At 33.9% G+C, this 24,253-nt stretch overlaps 4 protein-coding genes across 5 annotated transcripts; all 4 read right to left on the bottom strand.

Annotated features, from left to right (window-relative positions):
• Positions 1–5,628: 5,628 nt before the first annotated feature.
• On the bottom strand, positions 5,629–6,500 carry LOC121782066. The gene is made up of 2 exons (XM_042179767.1): positions 6,252–6,500; positions 5,629–6,140 (listed from the first exon to the last, which is right to left on the bottom strand). The coding sequence occupies exons 1-2, from the start codon at positions 6,392–6,394 to the stop codon at positions 5,834–5,836; spliced, it is 450 nt and encodes a 149-aa protein (XP_042035701.1). The 5' UTR covers positions 6,395–6,500; the 3' UTR covers positions 5,629–5,833.
• A 1,305-nt stretch (positions 6,501–7,805) lies between these two features.
• LOC121781993 (transcription initiation factor TFIID subunit 11-like) lies at positions 7,806–9,254 on the bottom strand. The gene is made up of 2 exons (XM_042179692.1): positions 9,015–9,254; positions 7,806–8,531 (listed from the first exon to the last, which is right to left on the bottom strand). Exons 1-2 carry the CDS (start codon positions 9,173–9,175, stop codon positions 7,925–7,927), a joined length of 768 nt encoding a protein of 255 aa, XP_042035626.1. The 5' UTR covers positions 9,176–9,254; the 3' UTR covers positions 7,806–7,924.
• Positions 9,255–10,064: 810 nt separating this feature from the next.
• LOC121781838 (protein starmaker-like) lies at positions 10,065–11,924 on the bottom strand. The gene is made up of 3 exons (XM_042179540.1): positions 11,591–11,924; positions 11,087–11,503; positions 10,065–10,985 (listed from the first exon to the last, which is right to left on the bottom strand). The coding sequence occupies exons 1-3, from the start codon at positions 11,803–11,805 to the stop codon at positions 10,157–10,159; spliced, it is 1,461 nt and encodes a 486-aa protein (XP_042035474.1). The 5' UTR covers positions 11,806–11,924; the 3' UTR covers positions 10,065–10,156.
• A 5,147-nt stretch (positions 11,925–17,071) lies between these two features.
• On the bottom strand, positions 17,072–21,599 carry LOC121782800. Of its 2 annotated transcripts, none has more exons than XM_042180747.1 (7): positions 21,400–21,599; positions 21,136–21,328; positions 20,752–20,847; positions 19,424–19,813; positions 18,709–18,823; positions 17,545–18,369; positions 17,072–17,477 (listed from the first exon to the last, which is right to left on the bottom strand). In XM_042180747.1, exons 1-7 carry the CDS (start codon positions 21,468–21,470, stop codon positions 17,362–17,364), a joined length of 1,806 nt encoding a protein of 601 aa, XP_042036681.1. In that variant the 5' UTR covers positions 21,471–21,599; the 3' UTR covers positions 17,072–17,361. The 2 variants fall into 2 exon arrangements, with proteins under 2 accessions (XP_042036681.1, XP_042036682.1); XM_042180748.1 differs by having other exon boundaries at positions 17,072–17,474.
• Positions 21,600–24,253: the final 2,654 nt, after the last annotated feature.

The raw sequence follows: 24,253 nt of genomic DNA, 5'->3' as shown, positions 1-24,253 counted from the left end.
ACAAAATTACACACCAAAATGTTTCGAAAAAGTTAAAATAATTCTCCTTATAATTTAAAATCAAATTTACAAACTATGACTAATTATCTCATGATTATCCATCGAATTAAGTTGTGGGATTGAATCTCATTAACCAAACACACTACAAATTTAATCTCGGATACAATCTTACAAACCGAACACCCCCTAGTATTTTCACCAAAACACTATTACCACAACAGATTTAATCTGGAAAAGAAATGAATGAAATTAAGAAAGATGATAAAACATCACAATATTAGCAAATGAAAGTGCATGAAAGTAATAGAACTAGAAAAATGATGATAAAGCTTGAAACTAGTAAGGAATCACCAACACAGCCTGATTGAGATAGTAAGAATGAATCACTTTTTTCCACCATTATCTTCTTCAGTAGCCTTGTTGTCTTGGTCGATTCCTTCCTCTTCATCCGTATCTAATTGCTCGAGTAAAGCAGCAAATCTCTCTCTCTCTTTCAGCTTCTGCTATTTCTTCTTCGCAATCTCTTGGAGAAATGATTTTTTTGTTTTCCTGAATGTTCGAATTTCTTGATGATGAATTCAGAGATTATAATTAAATCACATATCGAAATGAAATGAAACTGGAGAAAATATCATGAAGCACAAATAAATGCAAAAGCCAATCATAAACACTATTTTATGATTTTCACATTCAACGCATAAATAAAATCAAAATTCCACAAGCATATTAACTGGAGAAAGGATCGATTTACGGAGTAAGAAATGAAATGAAATGAAATGAAATTGGAGAAAATATCAAATTGAAGACAGAATTAATTAAACGCATAAACAGAATATGAAGTTAATTTAAGTGATGGATGAACTGACGGCTTCACGATCAATCACATCTTGCGCCGCCGCCGTAGACATGTTAATTAAGATCACAATTACTTCTCTCTCGAGCTAACAATCATAAATATGAAATTGGGAATGAAAAAATCAAGGCTTCAAAAAATATTTTCTGTTGCATTTTATAGCATACACGTTGTATACGTATTATGTATACCTTTAATTAGAAAATGATAGGGAAATCTTTGTGAGAGTAACTGACTTTTGAAACGTGGAAGTCAACTCTGTAATTTTCGTTACAAAGTCATAGACTACGCCATGCCCAAGCCCAAGCCACAGCCACAAAAACTTGGCCAAAACCAAGAAACTTGGCAAGGGCAAAAAAATAACTTGTCCACCCTAATAGTGGACAAGCCCAAACCACAAATTAATTATTTTTTTTTCAATCCATTAATATAGCCATAATTTTTTTATTGGTGGGAAATAATTAACTCGGGGTAAAGTTCATGATATTATTTGTCAATTTCAAAGTTCGTGGGAAAAAAACTTAACTTTTTGAAAGTTCCATGATATTTTATGTCAATATCCCTTAATTTTAAGGTGAGGATATTGAAATTGTTGTGCTTGCAAACTTTATATTCTTTAAGGAATTAAAATTTGGACGATTTGGTGGCAAGTGTCTCACTCTTGATTGAAAAAATGAAAATAAAATGGGACGAAAAAAAGTTAAGAGAGCAAAATTAGTGAAAAAGAATTTCTCGGGTCAACAACAACAGTGTAATTGTTTACACTTGGGCTTGGTTAATAGTTTAACAAATACAATAAAAGTTAAGGCCCAACAACTACGTGAATTGAAGCCTAATTATAAATCATCTTCTTCCCCAAATTTTTGTGCGCCGCAGCGTCTTACTGTAAATATATACATACAACGTCTTCAATTGACAAAAAAAAGAGAGGGAAATCTTTTGTGAGAATAACTATCTTCAAGCCGTATAGAGGTTTGACACGTGGAATTCAGCAGTTTAAATATAGAATTTGATTTTTTTAATTGATCTACTTTTACATAATGGGGTAATTAATTGCCGGACGGATCTTCCTTCCACATTTTTCAAAAACTGAATTATGAATTAAAAAGTTTTAATGTTTGCAATCATCTCATTAGGTCTGTCAAAATCGGGTATCCGTTCCGAAAATTTCGAGTATCCGATCCCGAATTTCTCAAAATCCAATACCCGATATCCGATCCGAGTTTGATTTCAGATACCCGGATACCCGACTCGGGTATCCAGTCCCGAATAATCAGGTATCCAATCCCGGTTTCAATTTCAACTTTGAATTTTTTTAGGGTCGCTGTCTGCTGCAGTAACTCATTAAAAATCCTAATATTTTTATTACTTAAACTTTTAAATATTAAAATTAATATATGAGTAGTTAGAAATTAGAATACGAACGGTTGGTAATTGGGTATTTGGGTTTGTAAAAAATCGGCCTAATTAGAATTAATACACTAGTATTTATTAATTTTTTTTAAAAATCGGATAATTCGGGTATACCCGATACCCGAAAATCTAAATTTCTCAATACCCGATCCCGATCCGAAACCTGAAAAATTGGATTTTGGGTATCCAAATTACCCAACTTTTTCGGGTTTAGATATCGGGTATCTAATACTCGCTATCTATTTTGACAGGCCTACATCTCATGCTCAAGCTTTCTGATTGCGGTTGATTTTAAACACATCACGTAAACATGTACTGTATCAACTTAGAGATGGAGTTAACGTTCCTAACAAAGGAATTAATAGAATTAATTTTTCATCAACTTAAGAATTAATAGAAAATCTAATAACCAAATATAATTTACTCCATGATAATAAACATGATTGAACAGAGAAAAGTAAAATTATATCAGTACACCCTAAAAAAATAATTTGAAATTAGATAAATACAAACCCTTTGTTCAATGAAACACATGAACAAAACACACATTTATTTATCCATCAACACACACACACACACCAGATGACCAGAAAATGAAGCAAGTATTATGAGGATTTTAAATGTGCATGTGTTGAAGCTAGTTTCTTGATGATTCAGGCATAATTTAATGGGAGTAAACAAAATCAAAATTGTAGAATTGAAAAATGAGAGCCCTATTTGTTGACACGAAACTGGGGTGCAGCATATTAACGAAATCAAGCTACTATTGTTAGTATTTTTAATTTGTCATTTTGGTCCTCGAATTAATAAAGTATTTAAGATAATTAGTTCCAGAATTTTACTATTAGTAGTTATTTGCAGTGGAGTTTAATTCATTGTTTTTCATGGTAATTGATTGACTGCGGAGACACAAATAAAAAAAGGGAATTTATTTCAATCACTTTCTTGATTTTTTTTCTATAAATTAAATGAATGATCTAATTTCTTGATGAATTCAGAGATTTACTCATATGAGTATTAAATTGAAACGAACTTGGAAAAAAATGTCACACAATAAATTCCCACGAAGCACAAATAGAACAAATTAAAACCCTAGGTAAAAAGCTAAACATAAACACAATTCTAAGATTTTTTTAAGAGAATTAGTTCAACACATAAACATAACCGAAATTCCGCATAAAATTAAGCGGAGAAAGGATTAATTAAGGGAGTAATGAAAAACAAGAAGTTAATTAAAGTGATTGAGAAACAGACTGCTTCTTATCGGTTGGAGCAGATTCATCATCGCTACTCTCACTGAATAGATCAGGTGCCCCTTCGGGCATAGCTCGCTTCCTCTTCTTGTCATCGTCACCGTCCATCCCTCCGCCACTGCACGCCGCCGTCGCAGACATGCTGCCGGCGGTTAAGCTTGCAATTACTTCTCTCTGTTGCTAAAGTTACTTCTCGCGGGAAGAAAGGAAGAAGAAGGGGAGTCCTATAAATAGATGTGAAATTGGGGTGATTGTGTTAATTCTGCTAAAATATCTCATACCATATTTAGGTTTTTACTTGTGAGAGATTTTCCTTATTCCTTATAAGATAGTAGTATTTCTTTATAAAATATGTTTCCTAGTTTGACTAGAACTAGCAGGGGCGGACGCAGAAATAAATACGAGTAGGGGCTAAATTTTCAAGTAATTTAGATTATCAATAGGGACTTTTATACTATAATATGTGTAAAATATGGACATATTTTGAAACTTTATAATAGAATTTTTTTAAAAAAATAGATTCATTAGGGGCTAAAACCCTACCCCATTTATATGTAGTTCCGCCCATGAGAACTAGGGCTATCTATTTGGTTTATAGAGGTGCCACTCATTGTAAAATTATCCTGAACTTTTGACCATAAACTTTAAATATACTTATTTAAAGTTTTACCATTTTGGGTAGTTCATATGGTAAAAAATATACTCCCCCCGTTCGCAAAATGTTGTCCATGTTTGCATCGGCACGAGTTTTAAGAAATGTGAAAAAAAAGTAAGTGGAAAAAGTTAGTAGAATGCAGGTCTCATATTTATATATTGGTTTTAAAATAGAATGTGAGTGTAATGAGTTAGTGGAAAGTGTGGACCAATTACCAAAAATGAAATAAAAGCAAAGTGGACAACATTTCGCGGACGAACCAAAATGGCAAAACTTGACAACATTTCACGGACGATGGAGTATTACCTTCGTTTACAAAAAGTAAAATAGACTAATTTTACCATTTTAGGTCATCTACCAAAATTAGATCAATTTCTAAATATAAAAAGTTTTAAACAATTAAATACTAATAATATAGACCCCACAATTCACTAACACTATTTCCACTATTTTTTCTCATTTTCTCTCTTACTTTACTAATTGTGCATTAAAACTCGTAATATGTACAACTCACTCTATTTTTTTTTTAATTTGGACAGAGGTAGTACTCCTTCCATTCTCTCATAATTAAGTCATTTTTTCATTTTAGGAAGTTCACTCATAGTTGAGTAATTTCTATATATAGCTAACATTTTTCTCACTCATATTTTATTCTCTCTACTTTATTCTCTCTACTTTTTTATATGTCTTACTTTTTTATCTATCTACTTAACACACTAAACATTCATTTCTTAAACTCCATACCAAAAAGTTCCGCCGCCTCAACTATGAAGGAACGGAGGAAGTACTAATTTTTAATTTATTGAGTAGTAGATTTTCCACTATTAAATTATTAAGCGAATTAATTTTGTGTATTTCAAAGTTGTATACTTTTTTTAAGGGAACATACGATTAGATGACCTAAACAAATATGATCTCACTAAAACGAAGAAACCAATTGATCAAAACGGAGTAAACTTAGATCTAGCTATACTACAAACCCTTTGTTCAACGAAACATATGAAACAAACACAAATATATTTATCCATCAAAATACACACACACACATACACACATAATTGAATGTAGTAAACAAACTCAAAATTGAAGAAATGAAAAATGAGAGACCCCTATTTGTTGACATGAAGCTGGGGTAAAAAAATTATATGTAAGAAACTCCAGTCGCCAAAATATTATCCCAAAAGCTTAATTAATCCTCCATATACTTTAAAATTTTCGCTCGTAAAAATAATTGAAATCTTCTCAACACACTCGAACAAAATTAATAAGTGCAAAAGAAAAACTTTTCAGAAATGGTATTTAGTAAAAATCACAATATAATTACTTTTATCCTTCCAATATTGAAACTATATATGAACCAAACACGTACAGTTTAATATTGAGAATTGAAAAGTGAACTAGTAGAACATATATCACAATCTAATCAGATAAGGAATCAGCTAGAAATCAAACATTACAATTTACAAACAATCTGAATTAAATGCCACCAAAACAAACTATTACTACCACAGATTTAATATGGAAAAGTAATCAAAATGAAATTCAGACTGATGATTAGATATATCTAAAACCTGCCATCATACTGAGAAAAGTTTGATCATAAAGTTTGAAACAACCAAGGAATGAAGCAAAGTGCAGATAGTAAGAATCACCATATTATCAATAATTTTGTCCACCATTTTCATCGGATGAACCTGCTCCGGTCATAGAATGGTCAGACTGAGCTTCTTCTTCTTCTTCTTTAGTAGCCTTGCTGTCGTCGTCGACATCTCCCTCTTGCTGGTCTAATAAATCACCCACTCTTGCAACTTCTGCTGTTCCTATTCTTGCAGATGATACTCTTCTTACAGCTGCTTCTAGTCTTTTTATAGCTTCTTCGGTTTCAATTCCGATTCTGCGCTTCTTCGCAACCTCTTTGGTTCTTGTGTTAGAAAATGATTTTGTTTTCCCAGAAAGCCCTAATTTCCTGCGGTAAATTACCAAGATTTAGTTAACGAAGAAGAAAACCCTAGGGTTTGATAAACAAGAAATTCAATAAAATTAAAGTGAAATTAAAGGATCGATAATTAACACTGACGGTTTCTGATCGGTTGGAGCAGATTCGTGATCATCACTATCAGTATTACAATTAGAAGCATCGCTACTCTCTTGGGGCATAGCTCGCCTCCTCTTCTTGTCATCGTCGCCGTCCATCCCTCCGCCACCGCACGCCGCAGACATGCTGCCGGCGGTTAAGATCTCTTTAGCTAACGATTTCTTCTCGCAGGCAAAAAGGAAGAATGGATGACTCGAGGCAGTTTTCTTGAGGGGATTTGAATTCTTGATGATTCAGTAATTTAATGGGAGTAAACAAAATCAAAATTGTTGAAATGAATAAAAACTTAATTCTTTGACCAACTGTGTAGATTTTAAACAAATCGTAGGAAAAATCACTGATCAATTTCTGGTCAATTATTTACTTTGAAATATAACCAATTACTAGTATATCATAGTAATTTTTATATTTTTTTCAATTATTCGAGAAAATTAATAACACGATTTATACGAACAAGGACAATTGTATTTGCTCGAAGCAACAAACTCTCATACATGGTTTACTTGCGAATAACAAAACAAAAATGCATAAAATCTTATTCTCTCCCACACGACAATTCTCTAATTCTTGGTACTTAACTATGCATGATATCATATAGGTGCATGCATCACCTTAATCCGCTCGTTGCGCAATATAGTATGATTTGAAACCAAAGTACATTATAGATTTCGGCTTCATATTATACATAATTTCCTCCAAATTATCCAAATCAATGAGATAATTGAGAAACGCGTCAAATTTATGATACAATCGACTAGCATTTTTATAGTTGTGAGATTGATAAGAAATTGGCCAATTTTATGGTATTTTCGGCAATTTATCTTACATTCATAATATTGAGATAAATAGATCATAAAACCAGCCATAATATTGAGACCCCAATAGCAAACTGCATCAAAGCAGTAGAAGTAGTAATGCAAAGTAGATAAAATGATCATAAAGCTTGAAACAATGAAGAAATGATGATCATAACTAAGTTCAGATAGTAAGAATCAACATATGTAAACCAGCAGAGAAAAATTGAGTAGTGATCAGTCACTTTTTTCCACCATTTTGTTCATCGTCGCCGTCCATGTTAGGAAAAAATCTAGACATTATTTATTTGGCAATTGCGAAAATCACACATTTGTGATTTATAGTCCAATTTTTGAACGAATCAAATTTGACCGTTTTCCATTATTTATTTGGCAATTAGTTTGCCCTTTGCATAAATTTGCAATAACTGATCTTCCTTGGAATAACATGATCTAGCAATCCCTGATTAATTCAATCATGCACATATAGCTAAAGCTAAAACAATACTACTACTACTACTACTTACTACTCCATAATCCAAATTTCATTCACGAAAATAACAGAAAAATCTCAATGCAATACGAACAAAAAACACAATGGACTTTTTAGGAAATATATGTTCAAAACATTACTATAACAAATAAAATGATTTTTCGAAATTTTCTTCTTCAACGTCGAAAAAATGCAGGAAACCAAAACTATTAGCATATTAAAAACGAAATTGATCATGAGAAAGTGGATATCATAAAACTTGAGAAAGTGATCAAATGGTGTTAAACAGCCAAAGTTTGATGAATCAATATTCAGCAAAGTGATAGTGTAAAGTTTGGTTATGACTTTCCATCAGCCTTTTGTCCTCCTCATGTATCATCATCAGACTGATCCGCTTCAGTGTTCCCTGGTTTAACGCGAAAGCATGGAAATAAACAATCAATTAATCCAAATCTAGTTCTGGCCACCGGCGGATCAGTTCTCGATTCAACAGCCTTGTTTTCATCTTCTTCTTCAGCCTCATTAACACCATCTTCTTCATCATCACAAGTCTCATGACCTTGTGCTTCAGCGTTGGACTTATCGTCATCAGATTCAGAAACCATCTTCTCTTCTTCAACAGCCTTTCTCTCATCTTCTTCAGTGTTGGACTTGTTTCCATCTGAATCATCATCATCTTCTTCTTCTTCTTCTTGACTGTTTGAACTGTTTCCATGCTGTGTAGTGTTTGAGCAGCTCCCACGTTCTTGGTTGGCTGGCCTCCTTACTTTTCGATAGATTGGTTTAAGTCTGACATTCCACCAATACTTAGCATCGTACTCATACTCATAATCATACTCCTCATACTCATACTCATAATTCTCCTCCTCAGCATTGGACTTATCATCGACGTCAGATTCACAAACCGTCTGATCTTCATCGCCCTTGTTCATATCTTCATGGCCTGCAGCAGACTGAGATCCAGACGCTTCGTCCCTGCAATATATACTCATCAATCACTTAAAAAAGCATTCTAATACCCTTTGTTTCGCAAATATTGAATAACGAATCAAGCAAGTAGTATTGAAATTAGAAGAAATAAACTCACTCTACTAAAAAAGCATTACTAACACCCTTCGTTTTGCAAGATACATATGAAAAAACAATTAAGAAAATGAACAAGCAAGTATTTTCTTGATGAACAATGAAACCCTAGTTTAGAATTAGAAGAAATATACTCACTCCACTTAAAAAAAGCATAAATACCCTTCGTTTCGCAAGATATATATGAAAAAAAACAATTAAGGAAACCAACCAGTATTTTCTTGATCAATAATGAAACCATTTCATTTAAAAAAACATACCAATACCCTTCGTTTCGCAAGATATACATGAAAAAACAATGAAGAAAATGAACAAGCAAGTACTTTCTTGATGAATAATGGAACCATAGTTGAAAATTAGAAGAAATAAACTCACTCCACTGGAGTTGAAGAGTGAGTAGTGGCAGCATCTTCTTCAGCATCATCATCGCAAATCGTCTTATCTGTATCATCTTCTTCAGATTCATACGACTCGTCGTCTTCGATGGGATCTTTCTTCTTCTTCATACTACCCTCGCTTCCGTCGGAACCCTCCATCCCTCTGATCGCACTCTCTTTTCCTTGACTGCAACCTCCTTTCTCTCGCTAAATGCCAAAAATGATCATACACCTTCAATTCAATACATTTTATAACAGAAGTGGGTAAAGAAATTTGAGAGAAAATTTTTACTATAACGGAACTAACTGAGAGATGATAACCGTATTTCTTTTTTTTTTAGTGAAAATTGAGAGAAAATTTTACTCAAAAATACAATAATTACAAATTCTTATATATAAAAGAGGATAGAAGAAATATTGCTTTCAAACTTGTCGATTTTAAATTTTTAATATTCGGTGGTCTAGTTGCGTATTACTAATTTTTCTCATTTGCTCCTAATATATGCACATATTATGATTCAATATCTTTATTGGCTAATACTATCTCTTTAACTTAGTTAATGAGCAAAACGTCTATGAGATGTTCAAGAATATTATGTGTTCAACATAGAATTCTTAGATGAGTTGATGCGCTTTGGAGTTTGATTGGGATTTACTAAGTGTTTGTAGGAGTAATAATCTAATGAGTATGAATTTAAGTTTAGTGGTTAGCAAGACTAAATAACAATTCTAGAAACTTGTTTAGTGAGAAATAAATTTGGCATATAAATTTATGCGCTCTTATGTCATGTTTACGCTAATAACAATTCTAATTTATTTGATCGTTAAGTAAGTGTTTGTTTTTGCTTTGTTTGATTTTAGTTTAATCAAATTTTCAAATCATTAAATTACTTTTAGAATTAGATGATCGTTTTCGTTACCTCTATGTGGTTCAATAAGTATATGTATAATTACAATTTCTAATCAATTCAAAGAAAACATAATTCCAAATAATCATAACAAAATGCAAGAAACATTAGCAAATAAAAAAGAAATTGATCATGAAAAAGTGAGTATCATAAAACTAGAGAAATCATGAGTTTGGTGAACCAACATTCAGCATAGCAAAAGTGACATGTAAAGTTAGGCTATCAGTTTCCTTCAGCCTTGTTTCTTATCATCAGATGTCGCCTTCTCCTGATCATCATCATCTTCATGGTCAGACGACGTCGTCTCCACCTCCTTATCTTCTTCTCCTCCGGTGGCAGTGGTGGCTACTTGCTGGGGTGCCCTCATTCCATAGCTACTGCTGAGGAATGGTTTCAGTCTGGCCATCCATGTTACCATATCATCTTCATCAGCGTTGGACAACGACGTCGTCCCCACCCCCTTACCTTCTTCTCCAGCAATGCTCTTAACATTGCTATAGGTAAAGAGTCGTTTCAGTCTGTATGTATTTCTGGCCATCCACATCTCCATTTCATCTTCTTCAGAGTCCGACGATTCATCATCACAATTCTTCTTCTTATCCTCCTTATCTTCATCAGAATTCTTCTTATCCTCCTTATCATCGTCAGAATTCTTCTTATCCTCCTTATCATCATCTTCATTGGAATTCTTCTTCACCTCCTTATCATCATCGTTGGAGCCATGATCATCATCAGATCCAGACGTGACATCGCTGGATTCATCGGAAGTCTTATGCTCATCTTCACCAGAATTCTTCTCCTCTTTATCATCATCATCATCATCAGAATTCTTCTTCTCCTCCTTGCCATCATCACCATTATCATCATCAGAATTCTTCTCCTCCTCCTCCTTATTATCATCATCAGAATTCTTCTTCTCCTCCTCCTCCTTATCATCATCATCATTATGATCTGTATCATCTTCTGCACAAGCGTTGGACTCTTCTTCTTCTCCACCACCATCTTCATCTTCATTGCCTGCAGGCTGAGAACCAGACGCTTCATTCATAAAGCAATCATCCCTGCCACATTAATTCACTCAACAACCAATCTCATAAAAATCAGTAAAATGAAAATTGGGGGAAACGAAACCCTAATTTTGAATCAGGAGAAACAAACTCACATCACTTCTGTTACAGCAGTATCTTCTTCAGATGAACAGTTCACTATATCAATAGACTCATAAGAATTCATCTCCTCCTTAGCCTCATCGCCATCAGATTCAGCCTCTTCAACATCAGATTCAGACTCGTCGCTGGAGTCATCATCAGATTCAGACGACTCGTCGCTGGAGTCATCATCAGATTCATACGACTCGTCGCTGGAGTCATCATCAGATTCAGACGACTCGTCGCTGGAGTCCTCATCAGATTCAGACTCGTCGCTCGATTCATCATCAGATTCAGACGACTCATCATCTGAACAGGCATCTTTTTCATCATCGGCATTGTTCATATCTTCAGGCTGAGAAGCAGACGCTTGTCCATCCATGGATTTGCGACGCTTCTTAGGGCTCTCAACGGAAGGGCCGCACTCTCCCCTGCGGCATTTACATATCAATGTGTTGATGAATTCTACAAAGAAATCGGAAGGAAAAGAAGACAAGAGAAATCGGAAATAAACTCACTGCAATTTGGATGCGGCATTATCCTTGCTAGTCGTGCTGTCGTCGTCTTCGATTGGCTGAGCCTCTTTCTTCCTCTTCGAAGAGTCGAGGTTGCTCTTCTTATGAGACCCGCTGCCGTCAGAACCCTCCATCCTCCGCCGCACGATCAAGATCTCTCTCTTTTCCTTGACTACCAAAAACCAGCTTTCTCTCTCTAACTGCCCAACTTGTCGCATGCAGAATCAAAGAATCACAGTCGGAATGTATACTGAGAGGTTAGCTACCAAATGATCATACACCTTCAATATTTCAATACAGTTTATAACTGAATTGGGTGAAGAAAATTGAGGGAAAATTTGAGAGATGACATTGATAACCGCATTTCTTTTTTTTATTGCAAATTATTTTAGTTTATATATCTACTCTTCTATTGTTCTAGAGTCAGTTCAATTTAAAAGATTATATCTTATTATATTTGGTTAATAAAATTGAATCTCACAATTTTAATCCTAGGTGGATAATTATATAATGATGAGTTATAGTCAAACCGCACAATTTAATCATATATGGATAATAATATGATAATGAGTCATAGCATCCGAACGGCATCATAGGGTATGTTCTGTTTGAAAGATTATAGTATCTCATAATTGAATATGTATCATGTTTGGTTCATTAGATTGAATCTCACAACTTAGGGGTCATTCGATTTGCAAGATTATATCTCATGATTAAATATGTTAATATATTTGGTTCATGAGATATTGAATCTCACAACTTAATTATCGATAGATAATCATATGATAGTGAGTCATAGTCACACTCTTCCAATTAAAATAATCCCGCAACTTAATCTTAGATGAATAATCATATAATAGTAAGTCATGACAACCAAACAATACTTTAATGTTAGATAGAATATCATATGATAATGAGTCATAATCACTCCCTTCAACTAAAATAATCTCACAATTTCACAATTTAGTTCTAAATGTGAACTATAATATAATAATAAGTCATAGTAACCGAACAGTAACCGAACAACACCATGGTTGTTTAATTCCAGGAGTTTAGTTAAATCCATGTCAGTCCCACAAACTAGTATTACGTATTTCTTTTCGTTTCATTTATTTTTCTTATTTTAATTAAAGAAGTCAATTTTGTACTAAGAGAACAATTAATAAGGAAAAATTAAAACTTTATAATTTAAATGACACTAAATACGACTCTCACCGTCCATTATTAGGAGTCTTGGTTTATAAATTTAGTCTGCTTGCCATTATGAGTCTCGGTTCACTGTTACTATAACTGGTAGGTAGACACAATTTCCACTAACTCATTCCACTCACATTCTATTATAAAATTAATACTATACGGGGCTTTTCAGTTTGCAAGATTGTATCTCGAAATTAAATATGTAGTGTGCTTGGTTCATTAGATTGAATCGCACAACTCAGTTATAGATGGATAATCATGTGATAATAGTCATATATAGTCAACATCCTCGAACTAAAATAATCTCACAACTTAATCATAGACTATATCTTGATACTACTGTTTTATTTAGGAAATCGAACACATATAAAAGTAAGTCTCATATTCCACTAAGGAAGTAATAGTGAAGTCATTCCTTTTCCAAATTTGTCAATCTCAATTTCTCTGTTTGCCATAATCTAGCATAATAGCATCAATGAAATGTAACAACCATGTATCAGAAAGCCCATGAAATAGGCATTAAAATCTTACACCAGAAAAATTTACCAAAATTTCACTCAAGAAAACTGTTCACTAAATTGGAACTATAGCTCTCCAATTTGTCCTAAAAAATGCTATGAAATATCAACATCCGGACCAACACGGCTTCTGTTCAGATGCAAGAAGATTCCTGATGCAAAACGTATAGAGAAATAAGACTGAACGGAGAAGTAATCAAGAAACCCTAGTTTCTGTGAAAATGAAAATATAATTTTAAAAAATAAACTGTGTCCAAAAACAAAAACAACGCTATTTATAAACGTCTAGAAACCCTGGAAATTCAAAAGGAAATAAAACGCAGAATAGAAAATTATAACTAAGTCCGAAAAAATAGTAAAATGTCGTTTTCACCCCCTAAACAACGTCAGATGGACAAAATCGCGATGAGTTCGATTCCAAATCGCGATTCGCATGCATCATGCGAATTTCAAGTCATTCTGACACCGAAGGTTTTAGCCCGATTTCTACAACGACGATTGGCGCGACTGGATGAGCGTCGGTGGAAATCCAACCCGATGAGGTCTAATGCATCAGAGCGTCGTTCAATGGACAATCCATTATTCAGCGACGTCTTTACATCAATAGATGTGGATGAACCATCGAAGAATAGTAATAGCAATATATTTCCGATGCTGGTGTATGATACGCCTATATACGACGAGGACATATTCTATGAGCTCCTCGAACCACCGAAGAATAGTAACAACAATATATTGTCGATGCCGGTGTATGATGAGCCTGTATATGACGAAGATATATTGTCGATGTCGGTGTATAATGAGCTCGTACATGACGAGGATATATTGTCGATGTCGGTGTATGTTGCAGAGTACTATCCCTTCAGAAAATGCACGGAATGAACCATTTTGTTCTCACTAAAATACTCCTTCATATGGTCAGCCTATACCACACGACAGTCCGACCCCTCAGGACCCTCTCCTTTCTTTCAAACATGGCATTGTAGGTATTGTGCCCTAAAACCGCCACCCGGAAACTAGACTCGATAGCCGGCCCAATCAATTGCTCCACTTCTTCACGAGTAAAGAGCAGTTCTTCTCCAGCCAATTTTTTTACAAGATCACTGTTACCCTCGAGATCAAAAACTTCATCACGATCATCATTCCCGCTGCCCCTGTCCCCATCCTCATTCCCACCACCACCACCATCATCATCATCACAACCACTACCACTATCACCACTAGACAGCAAGTGATCGCAGTCTACCGGAGAAAATTGAATGCGATGTGCCTGTATTCCAAGAATAATTTGATCAGAAATCAAAATAAATATAATAAAGTGAAGGGGATATGGTAAAGTAGAGCACAAGATATGCATATACTAACAAAACAAAATAGGAAGAAATCTAACCTTACGAGGTATTCTCCAGATGGTACCTGAATATCCAGATTCTTGAGGGAAAAAGAAAATAATATGCACACACAATTTAAATCTGCTAAAATGAGTACTATCAACTCCATCAAACACCTAAAAAAAAAAAAAAAAAAAAAAAACAAACTCCATCAAACACCTCTAGAAATATTAATTTAAATCAAGACCAATATTTTTAACACAAAAGGAAACAAATCTCATTGTAGAAAGTGCAGGAAGATCTTTAAATCATCAAAAACAATAGAAATGGGGCAGATAAAGTCTATTGGAAATGACAGAAAATTGGATCTTCAAATCATCAAAAACCAGAGAAATTCTAAAAGCTATCATTCAATAATATGCAAACCAATGTAGAATAACACTATTGGAAAAACAATGTCATTCGAGTTCAGTCCTAAATAAAACACATCTCAAAGTATGAGAGAACAGACCTTTTGAATTCCAAATTTCTTGAGCAAATTCATCGGCAGCTCGTTCTAAGCGCACAATGTACAAATTCCACCGGCAGCGCTTTGCAACTCGAACTCAACCACCAAACAATGGCGGACGCAAAAATAAATTTTAGTAGGGGTTTTACTAAACTTTTTTATTGTTAAGAAAATATACATATTTCCTCTGTTCGTGAAATATTGTTCATTTTTGTCATTTTGGTCCTTCTTTGTTGTCCACTTTGATTTCTTTTTTCTATTTTTATGGAGTCCACTTTTAACTAAATTATTACACTCACATTCCATCATAAAACTAATATATAAATGTGGGATCCACATTCCATTAACTTTTTCCACTCACTTTACTTCACATTTCTTAAAATCCGCGCTGAGATGTGGACAACATTTCACGGACAGATGGAGTATATATATAAAAAAAATACTTCATCCATCCTTTAAAAAAAATTAGTTTTACTATTTTGGGTCGTCCCCAAAATTAAAAGTATAAATATGAAAGCTTTTATAAATTACTACGACTAATAATGTGGATTGTAATGATGTGGATTCCACCATTGACTAATACTATTTCTATTGCCTTTTTCCTCTCTCTTGCTTTTTTTTATCGCTCTTATTTTACTATTTGCATATTAATACTCTTGTCATTTATAAATTTATATTTTTTTAGAACAAAATAAATATATAATAATTATTATTAAAAAAATGCATACATATGTTTTACATAAAATTAATCCAACACAAACTTAACTAATTTGAGAAACCCTTTTCAGTTTTCAATAGTCATTTGAATAAAAATACGGTAGTGTGAGTTTAGGATATAATTTTTACCAGTGTTACTAGTGGAAATCTAAAAACGTGCCACAGCCACGTATTTAATGAATAAATAGGCAATTGACATTTTCAACTCTATTATTATTATATTCGTTTAAGTTTAACAGTTTACTCACTGCAACCAGCTCGCTTTCTCTAACTGCCAAAATTGAGAGAGAGTTTTAACTTTAACGGATTAATTGAGAGATGATAATCTTTTATTTTACTCAAAAATACAATAACTAGATTGATAATATTATGCACAATTATTTGGTAGGTGTAAAAGAGAGAAGAAGAAGGGTAGTTAAAGTAGTGTTAGTGGGTAGTGAAACTCACATTATTATTAGTGTTTAATGAATTGTAATAGTGTGTCATAGTAGTATAAGTTGTAAATAAATTGATATATATATATGTGTAATGAGTTGGGACAACTTTCCATAAATGAAAATGCCCATATTTTTATGGAACGGTTTGAAAATAAAAAAAGTGCACATATTTTTATGAAACGGGGGGAGTATGATAATGAGCCATAGTCACCCCTCCAACTATAACAATCTCATAACTTAATTCTAAATGTGAACAATCATATAGCAACCGAAAATTACAATGATTGTTTAATTCCATGAGTTTAGTTAAATCAAGGTCGGTCCCATAAACTAGTAGTAGTATTTCTTTTCATTTCATTCATTTTCTTATTTTAATTATAGACGTCAATTTGGTACTAAGAGAATAATTAATAAAGAAAAATTAAAACTTTATAGTTTAAATGACTACTAAATACTACTCTCTCCGTAGAGCCGTAGACACCATCCGTCATAAGGAGTCCTAGTTTACTCTTCCGCCATTAAGAATCTCAGTTCACTTTTACGACTCCACTTTTCACTAACTCATTTCATTCACATCCTAATATAAAACTAATATGGAGTATAAAAATAAGTCTCACATTCATTCCACTATCTTTTCTCACTCACTTTTATTTAATATGGAGTATAAAAATAACTCAAATGGAACTCCAAATGGCAGATGGAATGCGCAATAGTTAAGCCACTCCTTTTCTAAATTTGTCAATCTCAATTTCTTTGTTTGCCATAATCTAGGATAATAGTATCAATGAAATGTAACAACCATGTATTGGAAAGCCCATGAAATAGGCATTAAAATCTTACTCCAAAAAAATTTACCAAAATTTCACTCAAGAAAACTCTCCACTAAATTGGTCTTTAACTACTAGGCCAGATTACAGATAAAAAAGAAACTATAACTCTCCAATTGTCCTCGAAAATGCTATGAAATATCAACATCCAGGCTAACGGCTTCTGTTCAGATGCAAGAAGATTCCTCGACGCTAATATACACAGCATGTTCACTCTCGACCATCTCCAGCTGTGTGCTTCACATTGCAGGGCGGTTCGTGCTTGTGCTGGGTAGATCTTCACTCTTTCCATTTGTACTCGTATTCTCTGCAGTTCCTTTGCTTGTCAATTGGCCGTCAATTTTGGTTTCACCTGCTGCAGTATCAAAGTTATCACTTTTGCAATTGTAAAATCAACTGTAGGTCTAGGCATTCAAATTTACCTCCTACTTCTAATGTAGGTAAAGCTACTCCGTCATCTGTTGCTCGACTAACTGGTTCAAGAACGGAAACAGAAGCTTTATCACCCCCTGTGTTTTCTTTCGTTGCATTATCAGAAGAAGAAAGTTGATTAGTTCCAGCTTCTTCTGAGTGATTGCCTGGTGCGGCTGATTGATTTTCAGGTCCTTGCTCTACTGGGGCACAACCAGAGACTCTGACCGGTTCAGCTCCTTGATTGCTCTTACCAAGCTCTTTTTTCTCATTACCTGATGTAGAAACAACCGCATCATCTGCAGTTCCAGGAAGTTTGGCAGATGGAGTTGGTGGTGCAGGGGCAGCATTTTCCTTTACAGATGTTGCATTCGACACTGCAATGACACCAATGGGATTAGGAGCTGCTGATGCTGCAAGGTTTGTAGATTGACTTTGTGCTGGCTTAGCTTCTCCAGTTTCTGATATGTTTGGTTTAGTAGCAGAGTAAGTGGAGATCGATGCTTTTGCTAGACCATTACGAATGAAATGCACATTGCTCGGCAGTTGATGGCCGGTGCTTGGAGTGGATGATTTCATCACAGAACTGCCTCCAGTTGTGATATGCACAACGTTTTGAGATCGTGCAGCCTCAATTAGTGAAGAAGCATCCGCAGGAGTAGCTATGCGAGCTCCAGCAGCAACTGCGGCAGCTTTGACCATTGAATCTCCGTCAGATATTTGGATCATAGAAGGCCGATTTGCAAGCATCTGGGGTTTTGAATGCCCTACTCTTTGAAACGGTTGATCTGCTGATGACGAAGAGGCTTTTGGAGGTTGATGCTGAGTTTTGATTCCTGCGATATTACAATAATAAATGTTATGATGTGTTAACAATAAAAATGTACTATTCCGTTCATCTCATTATTTATGGCAAATTTCTTTTGGGCACTGGATTTAGGAGAGTTAAAAAGTGGTGTAAAGTGACGTAAGAAATATATAGATTTTTGTAAGTTGGATGAGTAATAAAGGTGTTTCAAAAAAAGGAAAGGTGCCATATTAGACGAAGTAAAAGTTAATTATTGTCAAAGGTGTATCTCAGTTATTTGGCTGTTATCAAACACATATTGAACATATATAAATGTTCCAGCCATCAATCAACCTAGAATTTACCAACAATAAGTTATCGCACTTACGCATATCTAGAGCTAGGTTCATGGCGCGATGTGCAGCCGCGAGCTGAGTTTCAGAACGTTGAGTGCTGGTACCAGCCTTTGAATTGCCCTGTTTTTTCCTGAGATTGGACCACCTCTGCACAAGTCCATTTCATTCAATAGCACAGGAACATAACCTTTGTACAATTATAAGTGGCATGCAACTAATTGATAATATAAACAAGGGGACCTAATCAACAAGGAGTAGCACATAATTTCTAACAACCAGACCTAATCGAAATGTACAAATACCAAGCAAATTCCATGGAATTGTAGCAAAGATAAGTCATAAGCATCTTATATGTGGGTTAGAGCTTTCAAGAGAATATATTTAGTCTAGAGGAACTAGCTAGCAGTTCACCTCCACAAATTCAGCAGAAAAAGATATTAATCTGATACGTATTGCAGATAAAACCCCTAAAAAAGAATACACCGGTTAGTAATAGTGATAGAATAAATAAATTGACTAAAAGGAAACAATAGTGGAGTATACACCCACATACAACACAAACCTAGTATCAGTCACCAGTATTAATATATCACATGTTAAAACTTTAGCAAAAATTAGGCACATTATAAAAAGGCCAACTCTTACTACATATAGCATAAAAGGAACCATTTGACAATCACTTGTTGCTCTATAATCTGAATTGAGGTTATGATGCATAGAACATAAAAAGAAACAAGATGGAAACACCTGAGATAGCTCTGATGCTCTTCTGTCATTTTTAAAATCCCATCTGGCAATATTTGCCCAATTTCGTTCCCCATGTTTTTGTACAGCAGCAGTGAGTTTTGAGTCCTCTTCCAAAGACCAACTCCTCCGTCTTCTTCGAGAAGGATAGTTCACTTCTGCTACCTCATTATTAGTAGGCCTTTTTTCACCACTTACTGCTGAAGACAGTGGTTGTTTTTGTACGGAAACAGAAATGGTAACATTCCTCCCCCTTGTTATATTGGGGGAATGTGAGCCATCTGAAGTAGCAGACACTGACTTGGTGTTAGGTATATTAATAGTCAATGGAGCCTCAATAGTTGAATTGTTCGGGAGCTGGGGATTATTTGGATAACCAGAAGCAATTAAAACCTGTCCCAAAAGAATTGACAACTTAGAATAAATATACTAATGATATGCTTGAGTTTGATGCCCATCATATGTATGAAACGGCATATAATTTCTCAATATACTACCATTAGACAAGATATTATATCCATTTTGTGCACTGGCATCAAAACCAGATCTTGGTGATTTTTAGATCCTCAAAATCTCGATCTAATACTGAATTGCAAATTATTTATGGATCCAGTTAGAACGATTTGATCCTTGATCCACTGAAAAACCAGTATTGCTTCAATTGAGTGTAACTGTGTACATGGAAAATAATGAGATACATTGGCTGTCGACGATGAGAGATCAACCAGCACAATATGAATCTTATGAGATGGCTCTTGTTCAAGGCCAGTGAAATAAAGTCATTGAGATTTTCATCTAATACAACAAGGACTACATCGAGGAAAAACAGCCTCTAGTAATTAAGTGAAATAGCACAACTACAGCAACTACCCAATTTCGAAATGGGGGGGGGGTAACTAACATAGACTTGTCTATTATTTGAAAGATCCCAACTACCCGTTAGATAGAAAACTAGTGTGCAAGAATCCATCAATAATAACTATGCAACAGACACTCCCTAATTAGCATGTCAAAACAAATAAATCGTATCAAGCAAATTGTAATTATGTCTTAGTCTCAGTATCGACTTAAATGCGTGGGTAATTATCGTGTCGAAACACATAAATCGTATCAGGCAAATTGTAATTATGTCTTAGTATCAGTTAACTGCGTGAGTAATTATCTTGTCGAAACACATATAAATTGGTTAAACACATATAAATTGGTTAGACTTAGACTAGATCGTAAGTATGTCTTAACCCCAATAGCAAACAGTTCATAACGATCGTCTGCTGCATTTATTACTTGCTATGTTTTCTTCGAAAATTCAGGATAACATTCTATTGACATACTTTAACACATGCTGCAGCTTCCACCGAAGCTTCACGTCCGACAGGAGGGGAAGGTTCAACCTCATGCTCTAAATCACTGTCATCATCATCCACATCCTACAATCACAAGATACAAAAGGTACAGTCAGAACTTCCATCTTTAGATGTGATACCACCGGAATTCCCCCCTTCTAACAAGTTTAAGGGATTGCATTCCTAATCAAAGTTCCCTTCCATCATAAATTTTCATCCAGTAAAAAACAACCAATAAGACCAAAAAGCATGACATGAAATCAACATCAGCTACTGCTACCGGTGAAAGAGGAATGAAACGGCGGAAGATCACAATGCTATAGGCAGAAACAAATTGCACAAAATAGTCCAAAAATGAGAAAAATTACACACCATAGGCTCAGCATCGCTGTCGAGCTGATCAATTAGGGCTTCTCCGTAAGCTAGGTGGCGCCACAGCATATGGTACTCCCGCGCGCAGGAAATACCGGTGGCGGAATTCTTCGCCATCTCAGTCCAATCAATCTTCGCTCCAGCGGCTTGTTCCATCTCTTGCATCATACCGAACACCGTTTCCAAGGAGTATCTAACCGGAAATACGCCAATAAAATACCAACCGAGAACTACAGAAACAACAATTCACGAAATAAATGTTACCTCTGCAAAACGGCAGACATATCATCCTCGCTGATGGTGCTCTTCTTCCCCTTCTTCGATTTATCAACCATTGATAACAGAACGTTAATGCTTTTCTCAGTCTGAGCTGTATAAAATCTCTTAGAGAGAGAGAGAGGATAGCGGTTTTAGAGAGAGAGAGTGAATGGGGAAGAAGCTGTGGAATCTATTTAATTTTTATATCAATTTGCTAATATTGTGGGAGATTTGTTTCTGGAAATATATTTGTATTCTTATCTAGAAATTTTTACATATCAATTTGGTGCGTCAGCTATTAAACTTTATACTATCATTGGGTCAGTTATTTATTTTTCTGCTATTTAAACACTTTTTTAAACTGTTTAAATAGAAAGTATCAATAATGATAAATAAGGAGCATTTATTAGTATTGTCTTTTTTCCTTGTTCAGAGGAAAATATTTCGAATAGGTGATTGTTTTTTCAACTTCATATTTTTTTGTAAAAATAGTCAATTTTATTTATTAATGTGTATAGATCCAAGCATACCATTCCTCAAGATCCATTTTCAAATTTGAAATAAAAATTATCTCAACGATTTTCAATTATATCTATATGTTGTTTCGATGTATGTTGATATTATTTTTAATATACAGATACAAATCTCTTCCCCGAAAATATATTCATTCGTATTTTAATCTACAAAAGTAACAAAACTACTAAAATTTGAAATGCTATAGGTAAATAATCTCTGAATATTTTGTAATATTCTGGAATTTAAAGTTTATGATAACAAAAATTTAATGTAAACAATTTAAAATATTAAAAATAAATCAACAGTCGAGTTGGAAGAAATATAATTCTTGATAGATTTTTTATCATGTATTTTATTAAAAAAAATTGTTAGGCTTTTAAGTTATGTTAATTAATTAAAATTTAATAACCAATTATCATAATAGCTTCACTATCTCATTGCTAATTGACCTAATAAATAAAGTATTATGATTATATTTGAAATAAGATCACAGCCTCTCAATATGATTCCTACTAGAACTAGAATATGAAAATATCAAGAAAAATAGTAGTTAGGATTTTGAATTGCTCATCAATTAAATACAAATAACTAATTAGCATTTTAACTAAATTATGTGATTTACTTAATAATTAAAGTAAAATCTTAATTGCTATTATTATTATTAAAATATAATATAAAGTTACATTAAAATCACTTTTAAGTTATTCATTTATTCATTGAGAACATAATAATCAATGTATATTTATCATTCGTAATTTTAATAATTATACTTAAAAAAATTCTTACAGATTTGTTAATTGAAGACATAATAAGAACAATACAATTTAAAACTATTGACATAATTTATAGTGTTATATACTCTATTCAATGTCTCATTTTTTCTTTTTTTTCATTCGTCCGTCAATAAATGTCTCATATCACTTTTACTACTTTTGCAAATGGACCTCACATTAATTTTACTAGAGTGAACTGCATAAATGGTACATAATCTTTCATTTTTGCAAATAAATGGTACCTTATTTTTACTTTATATCGTTTTTTTATACCTATAAATCACATTTTTTGTAACTGATGAGATTTTCACCAAAAAATGTTCTCTAAACAAATACATTTTCTTATTTGTGTCATTTAGAATATTTTGGGCATATACAAAATTAGTACCAAAAGTGATATTATAATATCTTCTCTCATTTTCCTCACTATTTTCTACTATTATTATTAATAAATTTTATTATTTTGATATTTTAATGTTATAAATTAATAATTTATTTATTTTTAATATCATTCAAATATATTTAATTATAATTATATTTAATTATTATAATAATATTATTGTTATAATTCTAAAATCCAGTAGTAATTAATAAATAATTAGTGTATAATTATTTAAATTATGAATCATATAATATTATATAATAATAATTATTATTATTATTATTATTTTATATTAAATTAATAACTAATCAATATAGTCTTAATAAAAATTTAAAATTGTGAATTGTATTTATAATGGTATAAAAAGTTGAAAGATCATGTACCATTCATGTAGTTCACTCATTTTACTAAAAGCATCCACAACGCGTGGCGTAACCTGGCCGCGTTTCGTGACGGAGGAACGAAACTGCGGAGAAATGCGTTGCAGCCGGCCGTTTCGTCCCCAGCCCGTTCCCAGCCCGTCCCGAGACCCGCCACCACGAGACGCGACACGCGACGTCTCGCCACGCGCTGAGGCGACGCGGCGAGCTCCCAGGCCATGCGTGACGCCCACTCGCTGGCCCGCGAGTGGGTTTCGTCACGATGACGCAATAATTCATTTTTTTAAAAAAATCGAATTTAAATAAAAAAAATTACAACGATAATGTTATCGTTTTTTATAGCCGTTTTCAATTTTTTTTTATTTCTTTACTCTATAAAATACTCTTATTTCATACTCATTTCACTCACAAACACACATCTAGTCCTCTCAAATCCTCTCTATTTCCACCCCAATTTTCATCTCAAATCAACTCTGTTTTTCTTCTCCCAAATTTAATCAAACTAATGGATCCTTTAGAACAAATGCGTCAAATAATGGAACAATCACTTGAAGAAGATCGACGACGGGAGGCGGAGGAAGCCGCGCCGCCCCAACGACGCTCTCGTACGTACATCCATCGTAACCGGGAGGAAGCTAAACCGCAAGTAGTCCGCCTCGTAGTGGAGCGCATCCTTCTATACAAGAACAGTTATCTATTCGTGCAAGGACACGCGACTCTAGCGCCCACACCCAACTCCAAGATGATCTAATTGAGCACATTTGGGCAAACTTTGGCGGATGAAATTATTAAACTGTGTACTTTTATTT

This window comes from Salvia splendens, chromosome 20 (assembly GCF_004379255.2).
Source record: "Salvia splendens isolate huo1 chromosome 20, SspV2, whole genome shotgun sequence".
Classification (NCBI taxonomy): domain Eukaryota; kingdom Viridiplantae; phylum Streptophyta; class Magnoliopsida; order Lamiales; family Lamiaceae; genus Salvia; species Salvia splendens.
This window is presented reverse-complemented; position numbering and strand designations above follow the sequence as displayed.

Excerpts from the sequence above, each read along its gene's own strand:
- LOC121781838 (XM_042179540.1), bottom strand. The coding sequence starts at position 11,805 with ATGCGACAAGTTGGGCAGTTAGAGAGAGAAAGCTGGTTTTTGGTAGTC. Across the intron at positions 11,504-11,590 it reads AATGCCGCATCCAAATTGCA|GGGAGAGTGCGGCCCTTCCG; the intron begins GTGAGTTTATTT and ends TAAATGCCGCAG. Across the intron at positions 10,986-11,086 it reads ACTGCTGTAACAGAAGTGAT|GGATGATTGCTTTATGAATG; the intron begins GTGAGTTTGTTT and ends TTAATGTGGCAG.
- LOC121782066 (XM_042179767.1), bottom strand. The coding sequence starts at position 6,394 with ATGTCTGCGGCGTGCGGTGGCGGAGGGATGGACGGCGACGATGACAAG. Across the intron at positions 6,141-6,251 it reads GCTCCAACCGATCAGAAACC|GAAATTAGGGCTTTCTGGGA; the intron begins GTCAGTGTTAAT and ends AATTTACCGCAG.
- LOC121782800 (XM_042180747.1), bottom strand. The coding sequence starts at position 21,470 with ATGGTTGATAAATCGAAGAAGGGGAAGAAGAGCACCATCAGCGAGGAT. Across the intron at positions 20,848-21,135 it reads ACAGCGATGCTGAGCCTATG|GATGTGGATGATGATGACAG; the intron begins GTGTGTAATTTT and ends TTGTGATTGTAG. Across the intron at positions 19,814-20,751 it reads AAGCTGCAGCATGTGTTAAA|GTTTTAATTGCTTCTGGTTA; the intron begins GTATGTCAATAG and ends CTTTTGGGACAG.
- LOC121781993 (XM_042179692.1), bottom strand. The coding sequence starts at position 9,175 with ATGGAGGGTTCCGACGGAAGCGAGGGTAGTATGAAGAAGAAGAAAGAT. Across the intron at positions 8,532-9,014 it reads CACTCTTCAACTCCAGTGGA|GGACGAAGCGTCTGGATCTC; the intron begins GTGAGTTTATTT and ends TATATATTGCAG.